Below are 18,563 nucleotides of genomic sequence, written 5' to 3' on the forward strand. Positions count from 1 at the left end.
GGTGCAGGGCTGGGGTCAGGAGGGGCAGCTCACATCCAGGGAGGAGTTGGACAAGGGGGATGTGGGAAGTGATGTTCCCGAAGAAAGAGGGGCCGGAAGGTAGCAGGACAGTCCAGGCAAGGTGAGGATTTGAGTTCATGTAGGGAGAGTGGGGAGTACCAGTTTCCACAGGCTGAGTAAGACTGGTGAGACTGCTGATAGTGTGGAGAGACAGAATCAGACGAAGCAGTTAGAAGGAGGCTGGATCAGTCACTCATGAGACTCAGACAGAGTGCGCCCTCTGGAAGACGACGTGGTAACAGACACAGGAGAGACACGTTTAAGAAACACTGAAACAAACCTTGTTGAGCAGGCGGGTCTTGAGGGCGGACCTGTGAGGGGAGCCCCACAGCAATGGGGAGCAGGCCCCGTGGGCCATGAGCCCACCTGAGCCTGACCTGGACTGGATGAGCTACTTGAGCTCTTTGGTTAGCCCACTTTCTGAGAATACGGATTCATTTCACGGTGAATGTAAACATGTGTGATGAGCAGCAGTGCCTGGTGCCCCTGCAGGGGGGTGTAATATAAGGAATGTGCACTGTATCATCTCCCAGAAGAACCAGACATCCTGATTCTGTAGCTTCCAGTAAGGGACTCAGACCTCAGCTACCCTAGTTACAGGTGCTCATATCCACCAGCCCACCCAGGACACATGTAGCCACAGGACGTATCCCCGTGTGGTGGCTGGAAGGCCAGTCAAAACACACGGGGAAGGGAGTTGAGAAGGCTCTAGAAGTGGGAAGAGTTCTCATAACTTGGTCCCCGTGCTATAGTCTCCCAAGTCCCTTTTCTAGTGGAATTTGAAGCCTTTAGGCCCTACTTCTCTTGTTACTTCTGTATTCTACTTAGACATCAACGATTCTTTGTCCTCCCTTCCCTGAGGCCTGTCCAGAACCTTGTCTCCAGGCTACAAGGAAAGGTCGCTAATAACAGACCCATAGTCATGACCTCATCTGCCTTCCAGTACCCTCTGGACCCAAGTGGGTGATTTTTGATCTCAGCGATGTTGCCGCCTGGCACCTGCCATCTCAGCGTCCCCAGGCACAGCCGTGAAAATGAAATCTCCTTCATGTCCATGACGTGTGCCTCTGTTGTCTGGCTGACTGGGTCGTCTCCGTGATAGGCAGCGACGGCAGAAATGGGTGTCATGGGAGGGGCTGACAAAGGGAAAGTTGCATTGGCCCTACTGAACTGTTCTCTCCTTTCAGGTGACTCCTGGGAGGACCGTCCCCAAGGGCCTTTGAGTTTCCAAGGGTCAGAGATGCAAGCTTCACAAGCACAACTGCAGACAAGCTCCCAGGTGACCCATCACCTGCAGCTGCAGCGGGACCAGCAGTTTGACTGTGGTGACGGCAACGCCAGGCTCGGCCTTTCCTCCACCGTGTGGGGCTTCACAGCCAACACTGAGTTTGGAGACCAATGGCCGCCCCTCCAAGGTAAGAAAGGAAAGGAAGCTGTAGTCCAAGAGCTGGTCGTTCCAGGGCTGGGGGTGGAGGAGACAGTGGGGCCTCTGCCATGCCCCTTTCAGGTCCTCTCGAAATCCTCAATGCCCTAACAGAGGGTAGGGAGCAAGAGCCTCAGATTTAGGGCCGGCTCTGCCCCAGGTCCTGGGTTTGCAAACGCCTGGTTTTTTAACTGAAGCAACTTATTTATCTTCTGAGGTATTCACTTCTTTTTTCCCTTATCTGACCTCCCGAAAGTTAAATCTGCCTTCCAGGGTTGTTTTCAGTGTTCAGAAACATAGTTCCCAGAGTCCCTGGTTCGATAAAACCTGCGTCAGCGCACCTTTGACTGTGTGTTCTCTACCCATGTATCTTGCTGGAGATTTCACACTTACACAGTGCGTGCAAATGCAGTCTCTCAGCTGAAATGCGGGACTTTGGATGGTCAACACTTTCTCTAGACCCCGTCTTCCCTCGCTTTCTCAGAAAGGCACGTTTGCCAGTGTTCTCTTCTCATCATCCATCCTCAAGCCAATTTTCCCGTCAGGTGCACTCAGTAACAGTGAGTTTCTAACGTTATGTAGCAACGTAAAGACTGACCGTACACTTCAGTCTGCTGTTTCACATGGCGGTTGTTTTTCTGTTTTTAGCCCTTTATTTAAAAGAAAGAACCACCTTTGTAGATGAGGTGAGCCCCTCAGGTTCTTTTCTGATACTCCATTTAATTTGTCCTCTTCACTCATCTCCACGGTCATGTCCTCAGTTTTCTTACCATGATCCCACTCTTCTCTGATTTTCGTAAATGAGCTTTCAAACCCTCACGTACATGTCATCTCAGTCGTATTCATCTTTCCCCTCTACTGCTCTCAGTATCTCCATTAGAGACTGGGCCCGCCTGGTGCTCATCTGTCAGGCAATGGCCTCATCTGAGAAATGAGGAGAGGGGAGGTGAGAGAAGAAAGAGCACCACTGACCACCTTACAGAGATCTCATGGGAAGGGCTCAGAGCATGATAGGGTTGTGTGGCCATGACAAGTGCCATTAGCCCTTGTGGTTATTTCATTGTGTTCCCTTCCCTCTAATCTCTTTTTCTTGACTTTGGCTTCCCACATCCCTGGCGAGGACTCAGCCCCACTGGCTCAGTCACTCTCTCTCCTGCTCACTTTCCCTGGAGGCCCGAGTATGAATCCAGGCATCAAAACAGATTTTGCTGCAATGCCTAGTCTTCATGCCCTTTATTCTCATAATCGCCCAGATCTAATAGTTCATGTTACCACCTTACCTCTCTTATTCCTCTTATATGTTTCTTTTTCCTTTTTCAAAGTCAACTCATCAGAGGCTGTTACAATGATGCATTGCACATCTCAGTTCCAATATCCATTTCTTCCTTTATACACACACACAATTGTGAGAGTTGTTGTATGGTTTTTAAACATCTTCCATGCCTTATTTAGCTTGAGTATGTATAAACATTATATATAGCGTATGAACATATATATGGGAAACATACTGATACACATATGTAACAATTTCCCGTTTGGGACTTCCCCAGTTCCTTGCATGTTGAGGTTTTGTTTCAACGTTGAATTTCTTTACTTTCTACAATCCCTTCCCTTCCAGCAGTATAACCTCTGAATGCCCTGATTTCCTTGCCTTTGTCTTTTCTAACTGGGAAATTTTTGTTTTCATGAATTCTATTTTTCTTTAACAAATATTCTTTTGGCAATGTGAAGATGTTTTCCTCTTGGCAATCTTACCAGAAATACATAGTTTGGGGACGATCAACAAAAGTGAAAACTACCAAGGTGTCTCCACTGGCTTCACCTGGCAGGGACGCTGAGATGGCCTCTCTTGTTCCTGGACACTTTGCTTACTTGATGTTCCACTTGGTAGACGAGTAAGTCATTGTAAGGTCATGAATAACAGTGGATCCTGTTTTCTGTGGTGTTATCTTCAGAGCTGGGCTTGGATGCTTCCATTGGAATGAAGAACCCCCCCAAGGTGGAGGGTGAGGGCTCAAGTGCCAGCCAACATGAGTGTCAAGTCTCTAGCAACAGCAATGCCTCCAGTGTCCTGAAACAGAAGATTCTGCGAAGAAAAGTGCTGCGCAGCAAGTGGAGAATTGCATGCAGATTCCCTGGCCTTCAAGCTTAGGGGACAGAGGTAATCACATCTAGGCCCTTCCATGCATGTCTTCCCTGTTGCTCCTCATCTAAGATTACAGCTCAGACTCCACTCTCTTTTCTCTTCCTTCTTCATTCACTGAAGAGTTGATCCTACCTGCGTCTGGTCTTTCCTTGTTTTTCTGTGGGAGCTGCCACCCTGCCAGGCCCTTCCATCCCCACTTTCTGTTTGTACTGTGAACTCTGCTGTGTTCCTGCTGCTGCTGCTGCTGCCCTGGTATTTCTTCTCACCTCTACTCGTAGCTACTGGGAAGCCCGGCCCCGCGGTCCTCCTCATCAGAAGAGCATCATTTAGGGCCCTGAACACGGGGTTCTTTGCCTGAAATCACACACTCCCTTGGTGTCATTGCCTTCCTTTCCCTACCCTTCCTCCCTCCACTCCACTGCCTCTTCCAGAATCACTGACGTCATGAATCACATGCACATGGGTTGGGTTTTGCAGAACACAGCTAGGACAACCTTCACTCCTCGACGTCTCCACGTGCATAAAATTGGTACAACTGAGGAATGAGAACCCTGGTTACAAGAACCAAATATAAATCTCTGTCATAGGTGGGAGCGCTGGACTGGCCTGGAGTCAGGTTTCTCGCCAGACACTGGTGGTCAGCTCTGTGCTAATGTCCATGGGGCTCCCAGTGCCTCACTGGAGCTGGCATTAGGTGGAGGACGGTAGATGGCACCCTAAAGGGACATTGGCCAAAAGCAGAGGCACAGGCCATGTGTTGACAGAACACAAAGAGCGTGACGTGCCTAGGGTTTCAGACCTCTCTTCCTTTTACTCACATGACTCTTACTACATGTTCAGTGAAAGTCCAGGAAAAAACATGGGCTGAGTTGGCATCTGACGCCAGGGAATCTAGGAGAGCATCACAGTGAATTAACCTGGGGCAGATTTATGAAGACTCAGGTATACAGGATACAAGAAGATCATTGCCTCAGGCAAGGCCGTTTGAGAAGGCAAGTGATTTCCTCTAGACTGTGAGAAGGAAGGTGAAAAAAATCTTCATGGCCAGCGGGACAGGAGTTCATGGTGGAAGTAATGAAGCGAAGGAAAAAGAAAGGTGTGAAGTAGTGTAGTCTAGTGGGTAGCTCTAAATCTTGCTATCATGAAGAAACGCTGGGTGAGCTTGGATCTATCTAACATGAATGACTTGACCCAACCCCTTGATATTCTGATTCTAACGTTCTGAGGTGAGGTTTGGGCATTAGTATTTTGAAAAGCTCTGCTGACATGCATCTAGGGATTGGAAGGACTATGGATCTGGTGGAATATCAGGAAGCAGTAGAGGAGTGTCCCAAGGATCCTTGCTGCAGACAGCAGTCTGTTTCTGAATGTATATGAGGGATGCTCAGCCCATCCCTCCCTGGGACATGTGAGAAAGGCAGCACTTCGGTCCAGGTCAAGGGCAATCAAAAGTCAGTTGGTTGCTGAGGAGCCAGCGGTGGGGATCTGGCTAAGACTCTGCAGCAGCTGTGAGGTGGCGTGTCCCCAAACACTGGTGGGGCGAGGACAGGGGACCCTAGATTCTGCACCACAGTCTGCACGTTTGTTTCAGGAGGGATTTCTTCTAACGTGTGGATCTCACTTTTCCCTTCAGCCAGCCTCGGGCTCGACCTTCAGCTCCTCCTATCAAGACGATCCCGGGCTGCTCTTGCCTCTTCCAAACATGTGGTCATCCCCCCAGGCGCAGCCATCAACAGAACCCAACAGAGACCCACATTTGATCCCTCTGTCATTCTCCTTGTCCCTCTATCTCTCCTCTGTCTCTCTATCTCTCCGCTGTCTCTCTTTCACAGCTACCCAGTATTTTAGCTACTCTGAACAGATATTCCAATTTGGAAGAAACCGCATCATCAAATTTATTTTTCCTACTAGATGCAAAAAGTCTACGGCATGAAATCAAGTTCAAGTCCACACAGAACACTGCAGGGATCCTTTCCTGAGAATCATCATCACAACCACCAGCCACATCCCATGATTATTATTGCAAAACACTGATTTGATGGGAGAACTCCCAGGCATCAGTCTCCAAACGTTACCCATTGAAAAGGAGACCAGCGCTTTGATGGATACTCAGCTTTGAGAGACCGTAATGCTCACTCCTCTCAATTGCCATCCTGTTCACACTGGCATCTGGAGCAGGTGGAAGAAGGCAACATGTCAGCCTGGACCTTCTCTGCCACCAGATGGGCTGTGCTCGGTGCAGGCGGCTTTGAACATGCAGTGTCCGTGCTGAACAGGTTTCGTTCGAGTTTCATCACAAGGAAGTTATCAGACAACTGTAGAATCTAGACCATTGAACAGGACAACTGGCCTGTCTTTTTCAAACTGCCAATGCCTCCACAAACGGGATGACAGAAAGGAGAAGAGTTATTTTGGGTTCCAAAGAACTAAAGAGATTGTGCTACTATATTTCTTTAGTTCTTTTGAGCCCAAAACCTCTCCTCACCTTACTGTGTTTGTCTTTAATGGTGGTGACATTGACTTGTTTGCAGAGGACAGGTCAGTTGTCTGGCTCAGAAGTCTACATTCTGCAGTTGTCTGACCCTTCCTCATGATTAAACTCGGGCCTAGCCTTCTGCCAAGGGCACCACATAGTGCACACTGTGTGCTTCCTAGCACAGCCCCTCTGGAGATGAAGAATGTCCACTTTGCCTGTCACCACTCTTGTCATCTTAGCATTGAACATTTGGCTATAGAGGGAGGAGCCAGTGAGATCCATTCATTGGAACACCCGTTTTTCTGTCTAGAATCAGTCATTTGACGAGTAGCTCTTCGAGAGTGTATAAATATCTTATTCTATGATTCTCATTCTCTAACAAACAAACAAAAAACCATTCTTTTACCATCCCTGATTGATCCCTGATGTGTGTCAATGACCATACTTGTGTTTGTACAGCGGAACTTTTCCAAATCAGTCAGTTTATTTGTACTGCTGGCCTTGTGCTGTGGAAAAGACAATCCCTACCCCTTCCATTTCATTAAAAGTTCTTTGGAGTTTTACTGTGAAGTTGTGTATTTTTCAATTCAATGTTATAATCTATGATTCTCCTGACTGATTTAGTAGGTATGGATATAAATTAATACAAACATTCCTGTTTCTCCTCTTCATTTTGATATCTTAAACTCTCCCACGTCTTTTAAGCTATATGTACTATTTGTAGCAGTTTGCATTCAATGTTTCTTTTCTCTCTGTTATTTTGTGTGTGCATATATGTGTGTGTGTGTTTTGTCTTGTATGTAGGAAAAACTAGATAGCTAGTGTTTAGCACTGCTGTAAAATATTTGTCATCTTAGTCCCTTTGTATGTTGGCACCCATTTTTCACTTGAAGTAGAAATTTTGAATAATATATCTCAACTTCAACTTTTTACCAGTGTGACCATCAAGGACATTATTCTAGTTTTCTGTTTCCTTCTGTCTTTACCTACCACTTCTTATAATATTCTGTTATTCTTTCAACCTAGTCCAATGTGTACCCTTTACATACTATTTTTTCCCACCTTGTCCCCGCCCCCTCCCCATTTTGTGTTAACTTCAGAAAAAAGTAGGGTAGGGACAAGAGCTGGAGGAAGAGCCCATGGAGGACTTTAGGGATCCCTACCTGCACAGGAGGGCTGCCCCACCTCAGGAGCGTCAGTGGCCTCCTCTCAGAGGTCCCAGGCCCCAACCAGGCTGCCCTGAAAGCATTGCCCATGAGACCCCAGCTTAAATCTATAATTATATCTATTCAGTGGTGACCAGGTGTTCAAAAGTCAGACTTTCCTCGGTCACTTCTTGACATGTAGCGTTCATCCTTCAGGATTTCTAATGGTGTAAATGTGGGCTCCTTAACTTTCGCGTGTTATCTACTCATTTTCTCTTGCTTTGATACATGGACAGCTTGGCTGAATATGAAGGACGTGCCCACAATGACTTGCGTTGAGTTTTTAGAAAACATTGTCCTCCTCGGTAGGTTGTGTTGAGACGTGGAATGTAATCTGATTTTCTCCTACTTGGTACCAAGGGAGGTCTGGAGCTTCACAGGAATTTTTTTCTTTAAAAAACAAATCATTCAGCCCTAATAGGATGGGTGTTAAAGTTGAACATGCCAGTCTATTTCTCCCAGATATCTATGACTTTCTCTCTGACCCCTTCCCAGTATCTTTGATCCATTTCCTTTCTGTTCAAAGCTTTCATTTTTGAATTCAATGTGCCCTATGATTGTAGGCATGTAAGATTCTTTATACATTTTCATTGAGCCTGTTTTTCAGAGATTTTTCTTTACTTCAGTTTTTCCCTAATTACTGCCAATTCTCGTTTCCTTATCGTGTCTAGTTTGTGTTCTGGGTTCCCTTTCTTGTCTGTGTGAGTCTGAGTGTGTGTGTGTGTGTGTGTGTGTGTGTGTATCTGGATCTAAAATAGGTTTAGTTTAGAATATTTATTTTAGAAATAGTTCCTGTTTTATATTTTTCTTGTTTTTGTTTGATTTTGAGAGAAGTCTTTTCATGAGCTGAAATTTCTGACTGTATTTTTGTTTTTCTCTAATGTCAACTTAGAAGAAATGTCTGCTCTGTGATTTTCATTTCCACCAGAGTAGGATTGACCTGTGTGAGACACAGCAGTTGTAGGTGGGATCTGATGAATCTTTAAGCAGCTTAGTCAGTTTGTTTTGTCTAGATCTCTTTGTCTTGTGCAATTACTGTAGCAGATGTAAGCTTTTGAGGAAAGGCATGGTGTGTCTCCTGGTTCTGAGATTCTATTTTCTTCCAGTTGGACCTTGAATTTCTACTGGTTGCTTCATTCTTTCTCTTCACTACAAGCATGCAAAGGACATTACCTTCATCCAGGTCTCACCGTGGCCCCCACAATTGTGCCTCCTGAAGACTGTCACCCTCTGGTCCTCCGCACTGCCCAACCTCTTCCTGGCAACTCCCCAGTCGTCAGAGCTGTAGTCCACCAGGTCTCAGGCATGCTGTGAGTTTGTCCCCATGCTCATTTGTAGGTAATTTTTCCTGCGTTTCCTCCTTAGGATTCCCTCCCTGCTGTCCTCTCCTCTGTGTGTACTGTCTTGGCTGCTCCCTCTACTGCTGTGTAACCCCAAGCCCTGGCTAAATACAAACCACCAGGAGTCCGGTGTTGTGTGGCCCCTGGTTCTTCACGGGAAGCGCTCTGCATGGTTTTGTTGACTCTAGCATAATCCCTAGCCCTCTGAAATCGGTGTTGAGAGATTCAGCTGCCATCATCCTGGTGGACTTGTAATCTCTAATCATTCAGTGTCAGTTGCAGAATATCAATAGGACACAAAAATAGACAAGACATCAAACAACAACAACAGCAGAAATAACAGAAAAATACAACATAAAAGAATTAGAAAGAACAGAACATCCCCATCTTTGTAAGCCATCTTCCACAATTATCAAGTACTGGTGGAACTTATTTCACTACAATCCCACCTACTTACCTTTTCCTGTATTATTGAAGTAAATGTCAGACCTCACACTTCATCTGGAATTACAGCACTGTGTTCCCCTCCGTGAGGACTCTTTCTGAAATTTGTATCATAGTATTACTGCTGTTGGTAAATGGACTCAAACTTTTGAATATCATAAAATAGACAGTGTTCAAAGCTCCCATGGTTGTTTTTAAGTTAGTTTCTTTTTGGGGGTTCCAAAAACAAATCCACAAAGTGTAATCAGTAAGATATGTGTTAAGTCCCTGCATATACGTTTCTCCTGAGGTCCTCCCTCCCTCCCTCCTTCTTTCCTTCTCTCTCTCTTGCTGCTCCTGCTCCCGCTGTGTTCCTTGATCTCTTGCTCTCCTATGTTTGCAATTTATTTACTGAAATTACAGCCGTGTTTTTCTCTAGTAGCCCACAGCGTGAGTTTAGGCCCTGGGTATACATCCAGAGCAGCATTGTCCTAATAGAAAGAAGGTACACGCCACATATGTATTTAAACTTTTTCTAGTAGCTACACTGAAAACCAAGAAGTACACCATAATTCAGAAACAATCTTATACATAAGACACTTGAGTATCTATTGCTGCATATTAAAAGAACAGTAATTCTAAAGTATTAAAATTGTATTGAATAGGAAAATTTTTACATACTCTGTTTTAAAATTTACATTTAAATGAATTCCAATTAAGTAGAATTAAAATCCAGTTCCTCAGTCCTGCCAGCCACATTCTAAATATCCAGTAGCCCCATGGGTCTAGTGGCCACTGTGATGGTCCTGGGAGATATAGAGACTTACCAGGTTCATGTTTCACCTGTTGGCAAGATCACCTCAAAAGGGGTGTGTGCTCTCTGATCAGGAGGCATAACATGTCCTTTTTGATTCTTCTAAGGATATTAGCAGCCCTTTGATCCATTAACTGATTGTGTGGAGCAAAATGGTGCTATTCCATCATCACGAGTTACTTACCTGGACACTTGTATAGCGAGAAACTTCCCCGAAATCGTAAAGTCTGTACACTTAGTGGGACAGCCTGCAGCTTAATGAGCTAATTCCTCAACATTGTGTGTGGTCACCAATTAGTTTCTTTGCTTTTTCTTTCTTTGTTTTCCTGTGCTCATATGAAATCAAGGTTTCAATCACACTGAAGTCTTTCAATGCATTGCTATAGAGTCCTTCCTGATAGTCCAACTGTCCACTCTTTCAGCAGTGAAGGTGAACTTACCCTGACCCCTGCGTCCCTTTGCTAAGATTCTAATAGTCTTTGAGACCTTTCATGATGTCACTGGGACAAGCTGTTTCTGTTTCATCTTAAATATTTACTGCCCCTGACCTGGACTCAGTCCTTTCTATAAGACTCTGATGTCTTTATGTCAAACAGAGCATTCACAGAACAAACTGAATATCCCAGAGATACTCATTGGAATTGGTTTATTTAGGCCTTCCCAGTGGACAGAGCTAGGAAATATGTATTCATAGTGTGTGTGTTCATGTATTCACCTACAGTCACCAACATTACAATTCAAATTCAGAACTACAGGCTTAATATTGAAACTTCTGTGTCTGAAAGCAATCACTTTTTGTTTTAAGGACTCTTTCAGTAGTAGAAATACAATATCCTAGAAAGCCTCATTGCATTTCCCCATAGTATATGGACAAAAGATTAAAGATATAGCAAAGATTTTGCTAATGCCACAATGGAGGAAAGTAGTTTCTGGTTTGGTTACTGTCATTGGGTACACATAAATTACTGTGTTTTAGTGTTAGTCTCTTGGTATAGTTCTTATCCACATTGCAGTTCCACAAAAGGGGTGCACCGGCTCATTTTCAATGGCTAGGGGTGATACTTCCAAATTTTATTCAGTAGGGGTTGGAAGGAATAAATTGCAAATATTAACTACTATATATAAAATAAGCAAATAAGTTATAGGGAAGTATATTCCATATCTTATATTAAGCTATAATGAAAAAGAATTTGAAAACGAATATACCTGTTTATATGTATGACTGAAACTTTAGGCTATACACCAGAAATCAACACAACATTGTAAACTGACTATACGTGAATTATAAAAGCACAACAAAATTTGACTTACTTTTGGAATCATAAAAAAGAAAAAAAGAAATGTGGTTTCCAACTCAAATCTAAGCAAGGAAGGTGTGATCAAGTATGGTCTACCCTTGAGTATAAGATCTGCAAGTGTCTCAAATCCCCGGGGAGAGATGGGTCAGGGAACCCTGATCTCCACAGACTCTAAAACCCAAGGCCTGTTCTCTTTCTGGCTGGGCTTGGGATGAAAGGAGAAGATTTCAGGAGTGAAGTTTTAAATTTTAGCCTAACTGCAGCTTTTCATATCCAATGAGGACGTAGGACTAAGAAATTCTGAAGAAAATCGGAATAAGCCAGAAGAAATCAATGAAAATTTGGAATGAAATACGGCATCTGAAAGAAACCCAGAACTTCCAATTCAGGTCTGCAACCGTGAAGCCGAAAACTGAGACACAGGCCTCCTCGTGGCGGATCCGCGAGATCACAGCCCTCACACCGACCATTTATTCACAGGGACGGACGATGGCGCTGTTACAGGACGTGTGGTGTGTAGCAGCTCACTGTGCAGTGTTCAGAAGGCGCAGCCTCTGCCCTTTACCCCTGAAACCCAGGGTGACCCGACGAGGGGGTGGCACTGGCTGTGTCTCTTCGCCCTTAGTGGCCGGGCCGGGGCCTCCTATGTCCGCGACGGGCACAGTCGCGCGGGTGCAGCGGGGACACCCCGGGCTGGGTTCCCCCACCTGCCCGCTGCCAGGATGCAGCCACCCTGAAAAGCCCGTTTCCGGCACCCCTACTTCTCAGGAGGAGGCGGCAAAACGCGGGGGACGCGGCTTTCAGGCGGCGGTGGGAGGCAGTGGCTCGCTGGCTCGGGGAGCTCGTATACCGAGAGCGGCACAAAGGGGGAGGCGGGAGCGGGACAGCACGTCCACTCAGCGCTTACCTGAGGCGCCAGTTCGCTTTCCGGCAGCAGCGGAGTTGGGGCTGCGTGATAAAACACTGTTGGGCCGGGCCTAAAAGTAAGGTTCCACCGAGACTCGAACTCGGATCGCTGGATTCAGAGTCCAGAGTGCTCACCATTACACCATGGAACCGCAGGCCGGCCCGCCCCCTCCCCCGCTGAGCCAGGCGGCGCGCAGCCCCGCGGGCGCAGGACCCGCCTCCTGCCCGGCGCTCGCTCGCCCCGCCCCGAGCCCGCTTCCTCCGCGACGCCAGGAGGCGCCTCACTCGCCTTCCGTCGGCGCGTTCCCGTAGGTTCGACGTCGTGGCTGAGACGGCATCCACTCGGGGATGATCCACAGGCAGGGCTTTTAAATCTTCCGCCAAATCCACCTGCTCTGCCGGGATTTCTAGAGTTTTATTCCCTGAGGTAAGGCTCCCGCCAGGGAAAAACAATAAACAAAAAGTGTTCCTTTCCTCTTGTATCTCCTCCCGCCGCCTTGGGAGCTCTGAGGACCCTCAGAACAGCCTTGGGGCTTCCTGGGATTGCCCTGCCCTGGGACCCGAGGTGGAAAGGGTACAAGCCCCGCCGCTTCTATAGGAGATAGAGTCCTCTGTCTGTTGGGGGTCGTGTTGGAACCCCAGAGGCCCCTACGCGGAGCCCCGCCAGAAGCTCGCCGCTCCCGCCCTGAGGTGGGAGGGGGGGCGCGTCGGGGGGAGCAGGTGACAGTGTTTCTTCTGGGCTGTTTCCTCCCTCGCTTTTCTCCTCTTCAGTTTTCCAGGTCACCCCTCCTCGGCCTCCCGCGTCCCCAAGACTGAAGGCGCCGCTCGATCCCGGGTGGGGAGCTCCGTGCGGTTCCCGGGGACCCCTAGAAGTTTCTGTGCTCGGGACGTTTAAGGGCTTGAGCTGCCAGTTTGAGTTTCCAAGAGCGGCCTGTTTGGATAGCCTTTCACAGCCTCCCTTTCCGCGGAGGGTGCGGCGGGCCGGGTGAGCGCAGGGAAGGTGGCTCTTAAGGGACTTCAGCCCGAGAGGCGGGGTCGTCACGTGAGGGGGCTCCGGGGCAGCGGGGAGCAGGCGGCCACGGCCCTGGGCCCCGCGATGTGGCGTCAAGTGCCGCTCGCTTGTGTCGGGGCCCCAACATGCCCCAGTCAAGACCCGGGTGTCCATCGCAGGTGGGTCTGAATGAGCTTTCAGCCGACGAGGGAGTGTTTGGGGAGCAGGTTCCCTCCACGTGGCAACAGCATAAGGTGTTATAATCCTGCTCTGAGCGCAGCAGGAGCCCATGACTGCTAATTGGAAGACCTGTGCTTCCAGCCCAGCACGGAACGTTCTAGTCTTAACTTCCAGTCATTTTCCTGTTTCTGGGTCTCCCAATTTACCAAGCCTCCCTCCTGAGCTGCTTTTATGCTTCAGGCAGCGACCTCCTCCTGTGGCTCTCGGTTCTTGTCCTCAGTAGCTTTGCTCTGTGGTGGCAGGTTCGGTGGCTGTGGAAGCTCAGTCCTCCTGGGTATTGAGGGAGTTCCGCCCAGCGCGACGGATTCTCCAAGTCTCAGCAGATACCGCTGGTCTCTCTTCACCATCTGGAGCCCCAACCACACCTTGACCTACCTGATGGGACCTGTGGATTCCACAGGACCTGCCATGCTGATGGAGGCTGAAGGAAGGGCATGGAAATCACCAACATACCAGATTCCAGGTTGGTGCACCTCAACCCTCAGTATTAACCAGCAATTACAGAATGCCACCAACACTTTGATTTGAGCTTGAGTCTTTCAATTTTTTTTAATGAAGGATGTTACTTTTTAGAACAATTTTAGATTACAGATAAATCGAGCAGAAAGTACAGAGTCCTCTCTTGTGCTCTTCTCCCTCACACAATTTCTTCTATTGTTAAGTATCTTGCATCAGTCTGGTACAAGGGCAGGTGGATAGCATGATCACCAAGCTGGTTTTTCCAAAGCTAGGCTTATCCATTGCAATGTGGATGTGCTGAACCCTGTGATTTCCCCAAATGTGGGAGACTCACATGCCCAATTTGTGGTAGTAGGGGACTGTGTTTGAGTTCTCCCCTGAGAATTAATGGTTAAAAACAGACTGTTTGAACATATTGAGTAGTTTCAGAAGACTCGGGGCGGGGGGCATTTACTAGACCCATTTTCCCGGAGGGTAGATTTTCCTGCTTCCCTTGCAAGTTGCTGTAGGGGAGAAAATGCTGTATTCCTTTCAGGTGCCAGACTGTGAATTGACAACCATCAAGGTTTGTGAGAATTAGGGTGCTAGGACACCAAGAACACTTTATTTCAGGGCAGTCAGTTCCACTCCCCATGTTTTGCTGGAAGAAGAGTGGACCAGCTTACTTCTTTACTACAGAAACACTACCAGAGATCCTGAACTCAGGGAGACCTATGTGGTCAGATGACTGCCTCTCCCAGCCAGGGCAGGACAGGTGTTTCTGATAGCCTACCTGGCTTTCCCTAATTTCTTTTCTCTTTTATAATGTCCATGGCAATAGCCCCAACTCACAAAGAGTAGTATCCAGCACTGTGTCCCCTGCATGGTGAGACATGGGAACATTTTCTACCAATGAGAGGAGAAAGAGCTTGTGAGTGGTATTTTCTGGGTTCTCTTTGGAACAACACAGTGAAGTTCCTGAGAGAGACTCTGGGAATCTTTGCCCCTCCATCAGTGCCTGGGTTGTAGCGCATGGATTTGAAAGATGCACTGTTTCTCCCTGGCTCCCTTGGTAACATAACTCAGCCTAGGACCAATGTTTCCTAAGAGACACCCCATGAAAGCCAGGGCTTTCCATTGGGCAGCTTTGTAGTTATGTCCATCTTTATTTTGAAGGACCTTTTGGAGAATAGAAATACTCAAGGCTGACTTGCTTTTAAAGAGGCAGATCTAGTCACGAAGGACTGGGTTTTCATTACATAGCTCAAAGGAACATCCCCTCAGCCTTTGGGCAAGGAGTTATCTGGCTTCTGCACTCCCCAACATAGAGTTAAGCAAAAAGTCTTTGGAAGAGCTACATTGCTTTTAAAATACAAGGTTTGTTTGTTTGTTTGTTTGTTTACTTTTTTATTGAAGCATAGTTGATGTACAGTATTATAAAAGTTACATGTACAATACAATGATTCACAATTTAAATCTTATTCCTCATTTTTAGTTATAAAATGTTGGGTATATTCCCTGTGTTATACAATATGCCCTTTTAGCTTATTTTACACATAATAGTTTGTACTTCTTAATCCCCTACCCCGTCTTGCCCTCCTCCCTTCCCTCTCCTTAGTGGTAACCACTGGTTTATTGTCTATATCTATGAGTCTGTTTCTTTTTTGTTATATTCAGTGTTTTGTTGTATTTTTTAGATTCCACCTATAGGTGATAGCACACAGTATTTAGTTTTCTCTGTCTGACTTATTTTACTTTGCAAAATACCCTCCAAATCCAAGTCCATCCATGTTGTCGCAAATTGCAAATTTTCATTCTTTCTTATAGGTGAGTAGTATTCCAGTGTGTGTGTGTGTGTGTGTGTGTGTCTATATATATATATATATATATATATATATATATATATATATATACCACATCTTCTTCATCCATTCATCTCTTGATGGACACTTAGGTTGCATCCATATCTTGGCAATTGTAAATAACACTACTATGAACACTGAGGTACATGTATCATTTTGAGTTAGTAGTATCGGGTTTTTGTGTATACCCAGGAGTAGAATTGATGGGTCTTACGGTAATTGTATTTTCAGGTTTTTGAGAAATCTCCATATTGTTTTCCACAGTGGCTGTACCAATTTATATTCTCCCCACCAGCGTACAAAGGTTTCCTTTTCTCCACATCCTCACCAATATTTGTTGTTCGTGTTCTTTTTGAGGATTCCATTTTGACAGTTGTGAGATGATATCTCATTGTGGTTTGGAATTGGATTTCCCTGATGATTAGTGGTGTGAACATCTTTTCACGTGACTGTTGGCCTTCTGCATGTCCTGTTTGGAAAAATGTCTATTCAGGTCTTTGCTCATTTTTTCTATTAGGTTGTTTGGTTTTTTTGTATAACCTGTTTATATATTTTGGATATTAACCTCTTACCAGTCAAGTCTTAAGGGTTTCCCTTAAAATACAGTTCACAGTTTCACCCGGGTTGTGGCTGGGTTATTTATTCTCTAAAGGTCTCTTTTCAGAATCTTGCTAGACATTTTCCAAGTTTGATTTTTAAAGAAGGGTGCCATGCGAATGCAGAGTAATAGAAAGTGAGTTTCCTCTCCTGCCTGAAATAATAAAGCAAAACAACAACAACAAACTGCACAAAATATAGGAAGCAAAGCTTTTCAAGAGACTAGGCATCAGGCAATAAAGGTTAGTGAGTGGTCCCTGAGAAATTAAGAACAAATGAGTGAACCCTACAATGGCTCCAGTTTGCCACCTGGAGACAGATTCCAACCAGGGCAGGGAAACGGAAACTGGAAAGTAGCCTGGTGGACCTCACTGAGTTGAGGACACTGAGTCATTGCTCCTTATCCTTGTCTCCCCTTCTACCAGGTTGGGCCCTTTGGTTCCTGCTGTTCTCATTCTGTCTACAGTTACCCAGGCTGAGCTGGAAACAGTCATCTTTAAACTCTCTTCCATAAGGAATATGTACCCTCACTCTGTATCCCAGTGGAATTAGCCAATGTTTCAGCCATAGTGGCTCCAGAAATGCATTTATGGAGCTGAACTAACTTAGAATCCAAGTTATCTAGATGAGCAGAGATGTTATGTTTTATAGAATGTGATAGGATAGAGGAGTAAAACTAGGCATGTTAGGTTACTGTTTTTAAGAGAACAAAGGACATATCAACCACTTGACTGTCAGAAAGCCAGGGTTTTACTGCCAGACCCCACCACATTCTCACTGCAAACTTGGAGGTTGCTTTAATCATTTTTTACTTTAGTTCTTGTACCTAAAATTCTGGGGTAAAATACCAAGTTGTATAATTCTTGAAATACAACCAATATTTAAATTATTTTTGAGGTGGGGAGAGAATTTGAATTCTGGAAGGCATTTACCTTTTCAGAAGGAAGACATATCCCTGATCATTATGACAAGGATGAAACTATAAAACTTACATAAGTTGGCTCTTTATTTCTCCTTCCGGCCAGGACATAGACAGTAGTGACAGGTGTCAGCAATATTGAGTATTCTGCGCCAACATGGAACCCAGGTGTTAGGTGTATCCTGAGAGGCTGAAATCTGGCTGAGAACCAGGGTGGTTGGGCCAGGAGATGTCACCAGCTGCTGGCAAAAAGAGAAGCGGGGATCAGGGCAAACACTGAGGTAATCCCTAGGCAGCATTGGCCACTTCCTCTAATGAACCCACCACCCTTACACTTCTTGTGATGTCCTGGTTTCTGGGCTCAGAGCTCCAGGAAAGGTGGAATAGAATTTTATCTATCTTTGTGAAGTGAATGACACTATTTCAGGTGCCGGAGGAATGTCTCTTTTACCCTTTAAAAACGATTCTTTCTACCAAACCCTTCAGTAACTAATATGAACCTTAGGAGTTCAGGCAGGAGTTTTCCACAACTGATTGAAAGAGAGAGATTGAGGATAAGAATCAGAGAGAAGGTTGTTGAGAGAGATTGTTCAGGACAAACACAGCTTTAAAAGACCTAGGATCAGTGAAAAAAAGAGTATCATTATTGGGCTCAAACCACCAGCTGTTCAAGTAACAGATGAATGAGCTTAAGGATTACCCAGGGAAAAAGAGTCATCTTCTAACCCACCCATGGTTTGCGAGCCTGAAACGTGGGAAGTTTCCCAGATGTGTGTGTCTCTATAACTTTGCTGGGATTGGCTAGGCTGGTGATTCCACAAGGGTAACAATGGCCACAACCTTTAAGTGTTCCACTGAGCATTCATGACTAAGTGAAGGAAGGAGTGAGCAGATTACTTTTCCAAGTTGGGGCCCCACCTCCATCACAACCCCCATACAAACTGTGGGACGATATTGCTGAGGGAGGAAGCTGTGGAAAGTACATTGTGATAGAAAAAGATAGTTGTCCAAATTCTTTTGAAGCTGAGGTGACTGAAACCTAATCAAAGTTAAGGAACTTGCCTAAAGTCATATTGCATGAGTTTTTTGAAGTGCTATTAAAAACAGCCTTAACCCCACATGCCATATATTAAGCAATTAAGTACCAAAGAAGTTATTAAAAGCCTCCGAACTCCTAGCTAGATCTTGCTCAGTGGGGAAAAGATAGTTTCCAGAGTGATGATTTATTTTTTAGTTACCTGCACAAAGGAAATCATTTTTGCAGTAGGACTCAAAGTAGCATATTTTCTGTGTTAAACTGTTAATATGAATAGAAAAATCAGAACTTTTTGAGAAAAAAAGTCTGAGGTGATTTATTGGGTACGAAGAGTGCTGCTCAACTCCACTGGTCCACAGAGAAACAGGAGTCTCTTCATGCACTTAAAT

The 18,563-nt window shown here is 45.7% G+C and overlaps 1 protein-coding gene and 2 non-coding genes across 7 annotated transcripts in view; 2 read left to right on the top strand and 1 right to left on the bottom strand.

Annotated features, from left to right (window-relative positions):
* NBPF7 (Putative neuroblastoma breakpoint family member 7) overlaps positions 1 to 6,668 on the top strand; it is a 105,898-nt gene extending 99,230 nt beyond the window's left edge. For all 5 annotated transcript variants that reach the window (XM_072967877.1, XM_072967872.1, XM_072967875.1 and 2 more), the window contains 3 exons: positions 1,248 to 1,475; positions 3,439 to 3,644; positions 5,263 to 6,668. In XM_072967877.1, coding sequence (XP_072823978.1) covers positions 1,248 to 1,475; positions 3,439 to 3,635 — 425 coding nt within the window. In that variant the 3' untranslated portion in view covers positions 3,636 to 3,644; positions 5,263 to 6,668. The remainder of the gene's footprint in view (positions 1 to 1,247; positions 1,476 to 3,438; positions 3,645 to 5,262) is intronic.
* Positions 6,669 to 12,171: 5,503 nt separating this feature from the next.
* On the bottom strand, positions 12,172 to 12,243 carry TRNAQ-CUG (transfer RNA glutamine (anticodon CUG)). The gene has a single exon. It is a non-coding gene; the product is annotated as a tRNA-Gln (tRNA).
* A 1,758-nt stretch (positions 12,244 to 14,001) lies between these two features.
* Positions 14,002 to 14,161, top strand: LOC140698571 (U1 spliceosomal RNA). The gene has a single exon (XR_012076374.1). It is a non-coding gene; the product is annotated as a U1 spliceosomal RNA (small nuclear RNA).
* Positions 14,162 to 18,563: the final 4,402 nt, after the last annotated feature.

This window comes from Vicugna pacos, chromosome 9, assembly GCF_048564905.1.
Source record: "Vicugna pacos chromosome 9, VicPac4, whole genome shotgun sequence".
Classification (NCBI taxonomy): domain Eukaryota; kingdom Metazoa; phylum Chordata; class Mammalia; order Artiodactyla; family Camelidae; genus Vicugna; species Vicugna pacos.